This window comes from Dictyostelium discoideum, assembly GCF_000004695.1.
Source record: "Dictyostelium discoideum AX4 chromosome 3 chromosome, whole genome shotgun sequence".
Lineage (NCBI taxonomy): Eukaryota > Evosea > Eumycetozoa > Dictyosteliales > Dictyosteliaceae > Dictyostelium > Dictyostelium discoideum.
The window spans coordinates 4,124,326-4,129,325 of NC_007089.4; the positions used below are offsets into that span (position 1 = coordinate 4,124,326).

Consider the following 5,000-nt stretch of genomic DNA (forward strand, 5'->3'; position numbering starts at 1 on the left):
TGCTTTTCTTTTAAATTTGATAGTATTTTGCAAATATCATTCTTTGCTTCAATTGTCTAAAATTAAAAAAATAGAAAATCAAAATAAATTAAATAAAATAAAATAAAAAAAGATTAAAATAAATAAAATAAATAAAAATAAATAATTTTAAATTAATATTTATTTTTTATGAAACTATTAATATTTGTTTTGTTTATTATTATTATTATTATTATTATTTATTATTTATTATTTATTATTTATTATTTATTATTTATTATTTATTATTTATTATTTATTACATACGAAATCGAAATTTTTTGAAAAAACAGTTTGTTGTATTTTATTTTGAACAACCATATTTTTAAATTTGTTTTGTTTTATTTATTTGTATTTTTTATTTATTATGATTTTTATAATTTATTAATTTTAATTGAAAAAAGAAAAAAAACAAAAAATATATAATTCCCAAAGATTTACTTTTTAATTTTTTTAATTTTTTTTTTTTTTTTTAAATTTTTTAATATTTAATATTTTATTATTATTTTTGAATTAGTTTTTTTGTGTTTTTTTATTTTTTTTTTTTTTTATGTTTTTTTTGTTTTTTTTATTTTTTTTTTTTAATAAATACCAATTGAATGTATATTTTTTGACCCCTCAACCCCACCCCCTGTATATTATTTATGTTCAAAGAACTAGAAGAATAGCTACAATACCAAGATATAAATTTTATATATGGAAAAAATAAATAAAAATATTAAAAAAAATAATAAAATCAAAATGATGAAATCCAAACAAAAATTAAAATGATTAATGTAATTATTGGAATGAATTAAATATAAAAAAAAAAAAAAAAAAACTTGGAAATAAATAAAAATAAAAGATATTTAAAAAATTATTTTTTTTATGTTGTTATAAAATTATTTGAACAATAATTTTTATTTTATATTATTTTTTTTTTTAATTTTATTTTTTTTTTTTTTTTTTTTAGGAATAAATTTTTAAAAGAAGGTTTTATTAAAAAAAACAAATTACTGTTAAATTTGGAAAAAAAAAAAAAAAAAAAAATGCCCAATTTTTTTTTTTTTTTTTTTTTTTTTTTTCATGATTTTTTTTTTTTTTTTTTTAAATAAAAGTTATAGGGGAACCAATAAGTTTGGCTTTAAAGAATGGCAATGAATTTAAAGAATAGTTCCTCAGGAGGTAATCTAACATCATCACCATCCTATAACTCATTTTCATCATTAAATTTAAGTGGAAATAGTTTTAATAATGGAAGTGGTAGTGGTAGTGGTAGTGGTAGTGGTAGTAATGAATACATTCCACTTTGTTTCAGTAAGGATGTATTCACATCGAATACATTTGAAGTTGATCAATTTATTAGTGATTGTAGAAAACGTGTTAATTTAGAATCTGTTCAAAAAGATTTAAGAGAATATAGTAAACATTTGGATTCAGAATTAATTGAATTAATTAATAAAGAGTATCAATCATTCTTTTCACTTTCAACTTCATTAGTTGGTTTCGATACAATTTTAAATGAATTTTCAATTTCTCAATCATCTATTAAATCTGAAATTAAAGTAAGTTATATATATACACAACTAAAATTATATAATAAAGTTAACTTTTTTTTTTTTTTTTTTTTTTTTTTTTTTTTTATTATAATTTTTAGTCATTTAATAATGAAATTGTTAAAGTTAGAGGATTAGTTGAGGATAAATTAAATGAAAAGAAATCAATTGAACAAAAGAAAAAACTATTACAATTATATATTTCAATATCAGAGACATTAAATAATATGAATCATTTATTCGATCAATTATATCAATTAACTCATCCAAATGATTTTAAGAAAATAAATAATAATAATAATAACCACACTAATAATGAAACTAATATTAACGATGGTGATGTATTAGAATTACTAATTGACAGAATTTCAAATTCATTTTATCAAATTCAAAATCAAATGTCATCATTAACAAATGATGAATTAAAATTTAATATATTTCAATCATTATCACTTGTATGTATTTATTCCTTCTCTCTCTCTCTCTCTCTCTCTCTCTCTCTCTCTCTCTCTATTTTTCCATCTATATTATGTATATATAATTAGCTAATAATATAATATTTTAGAAAATTATGGATTTATCAAATAAAATAGAGGAAAAGGTTGAACCAATTTTTAAAGAATCATTAAAGAGATTCATAAATGTAAATAATAATAATAAAGAAATTGTTGATGATAATAATGAAAAACAAAATAAATATGATGAAAGAATATTACTAGTATGTTTAAAAACATTTCAAACTATAGATAAATTAAATGTACCATATAAATTATTTAAAACATTAATTGTTAAACCTAGATTAGCACAAATTGTTTCATTACGTAATTTAGAGATTAATAAATCAACAACTGATGGTTTATCACAAATTTATAATTCAATCATTGAATTTTTAAAAAATCAATGTTCATCATTCTTTGATATTTCAAATTTAATTAATAATAATTTAAAAGAAAAACAATCAAACAATAATAATAATAATAATAATAATAATAATAATAATAATAATAATAATAATAATAATCAAATTAATAATAATAGTAATAATAATAATAATAATATAAATAATAATAATATAAATAATAATTATAATAATAATATCATTTTATATAATAATTATAATTTTATATCACAATCAGTTTTACCAGAAATTGATGAATCACTTGGATTTTTTAAACAAATATTTGCAACTGGTATACCAGATTTATTTTATAAGAATTATTATTTAACATTTAATTTCATTCAATCGATTGAAGTGAATTTCTTAACCAATAAAGAATTATTAACTCAGTTTAGACAATCAAGTTCATATTCAAGTTTATGGAAGAAATGGAATTTCGCTGTTTATTTTCAACTTTGTTTTACAAATATTGCACAACATTTTGAATTCAATTATTTAAGAATACCATTATTTGATCAATTAACTTTACCAACTAATAATATTACTAATAATAATAATAATAATAATGAAAATAATAATGAATTTTATTTAAAATCAACAGATGGTTTAAGATTATCAATGGATAAATGTTGGTCAAATTCAAATTTCATTTTTGATCTATCTTCAAAGTTTTTCAAACTATTCCTTCAATTAATTGCAAGATATGATACTTTTATTAGTGATACTTTAATACCATTAGAATTAGAATTACAACAACAATTACAACAACAACAATTACAACAGCAACAACAACAACAGCAGCAACAACAAAATATTGGTGATTCAGTTATAAAAATCACTCCAAAATCACCACCTTCACTATCGAATCAATCACCAATATCATCATCAACAACATTAAATAATAAACAATCATCACCTGAAAATTTCATTTATATAATTTCTGATATCTATAAAATTAAATCAAAAATATCAACAAATTATAAAGAATTAATCATTAAAACTATTGGAAATCATCAAAATCAACATGAAATTTTAAATTTAATTAATGGTATGTAAAAAAAAAAAAAAAAAATGATTTTTTTAAAAAAAAAAAAAGATTTTATTATTAATTTTTATTTATTTATCTTTTAAAAAAAAAAAAAAAAAAAAAAAAAAAAGATGGTATTTTAGAAAGTTGTAAAACCTTAGAACAATTAATACCAAGAATTTCAATTATAATAGAGAATCATTTAATATCGAAATGTTTGGAACCTATTGAAATTATTAGTACACTAAGATCAACTTATCGTATGACTAATAAACCTGTACCAACTAAACCTTCAATATATGTTTCAAATTTAATTTCACCATTAGAAATTCTAATTAATAATAAAGCATCTTCATTACATTTCATTCCACCGGAAATTAAATTAAATTGGGCAATCTCTGTATTAACTCCTGTCACTGAAAGTTTTAAAAATGCCGCAACAAATTTAATTCAAAGTGTAACTCAATCAAATGATATCATTAATAAAATGGTAAAGAAAAGTAAACCAACCACAACCACCAGCGGTGGTGATATGTCTGATATGGATAAAATCTCACTTCAATTATATTTAGATGTTGATAAATTTGGTTTATATATTCAAAAATTTGGTATAAATTTATTAACTTTCGAACCATTCTTGGGTTTAAAATCCATTGTGGAACCATTTAAAAAATTAATTTTAAATCAAAATAAATAATTTAAAAAAAATAAAAAAATAAAAAATAAATAAATAATCATTAAATTTTATTTATACAAAATAACTTTATTAATAAAAAAAAAAAAAAAAAAAATTTAAAAATAAAAAATAAAATAAAATATTGAAAAAAATATTTATTTTCATTCATTTATACTATTTTTTTTTTTTTTTTTTTTTTTTTTTTTTTTTTTTTTACTATATTTGATTATTCTCAAAGCGATGAGTATAAAAGACCATTATTTATAAGATTATTAATATGGGGATTCATAAATAAAATTAAAAATAAAATAAAAAAAAAAAAAAATAAAAAAAAAAACTTTAAAATTAATTTTTTTTTATTTTATTTTTTTTTTATTAATTTTTGCCCAAGTCGTCGAATTTTAAAAAAAAAAAAAAAAAAAAAAAAAAAATTTTGGAAAAAAAAAAAAAAAATAAATAAAATAATAATAATAATAATAATAATAATTATTTGGACCAAAACAAAGGTAAAATTTTTATTCTTTTTTTTTATTCTTTTTTTTTTTTTTTTTTTTTTTTTTTTTTTTAATGAAGTTATACAAATAATTTTAAATTTTTTTTTATTAGATTTGAGTTGTAAAATTTAAATATTGGAAATTATTATTTATTTGACAACACCAAACCATTACAGGTCAAATGTCTTTTAATTTTGTGTTCTGGAACCTTTAAGATATTTTATTTTTTTTTTATTTTTTTTTTTTTCTTTTCACATTTTTTTTTCAGTTTTTTTTTTTAATTTTTTTTTATTTTTTTTTTTTATTTTTTATTTTTTTTTTTTATTTTTTTTTTTTTTTAATTTTTTTTTTT

At 16.9% G+C, this 5,000-nt stretch overlaps 2 protein-coding genes across 2 annotated transcripts in view; one reads left to right on the forward strand and one right to left on the reverse strand.

The window, feature by feature from the left end:
- The window catches only part of DDB_G0281161 (hypothetical protein), a gene marked incomplete at both ends in the record, with an annotated part of 718 nt that extends 379 nt beyond the window's left edge, over positions 1-339 (reverse strand). Inside the window, 2 exons of the mRNA XM_635761.1 lie at positions 1-56; positions 286-339. The exon at positions 1-56 is cut by the window's left edge and continues 379 nt beyond it. Coding sequence (XP_640853.1) covers positions 1-56; positions 286-339 — 110 coding nt within the window. The remainder of the gene's footprint in view (positions 57-285) is intronic.
- Positions 340-1,148: 809 nt separating this feature from the next.
- Positions 1,149-4,175, forward strand: cog2 (oligomeric Golgi complex component; the record flags this gene model as incomplete). The annotated part of the gene is made up of 4 exons (XM_635762.1): positions 1,149-1,562; positions 1,655-2,008; positions 2,119-3,499; positions 3,610-4,175. 4 exons carry the CDS (start codon positions 1,149-1,151, stop codon positions 4,173-4,175), a joined length of 2,715 nt encoding a protein of 904 aa, XP_640854.1.
- Between the last annotated feature and the right edge of the window lie 825 nt (positions 4,176-5,000).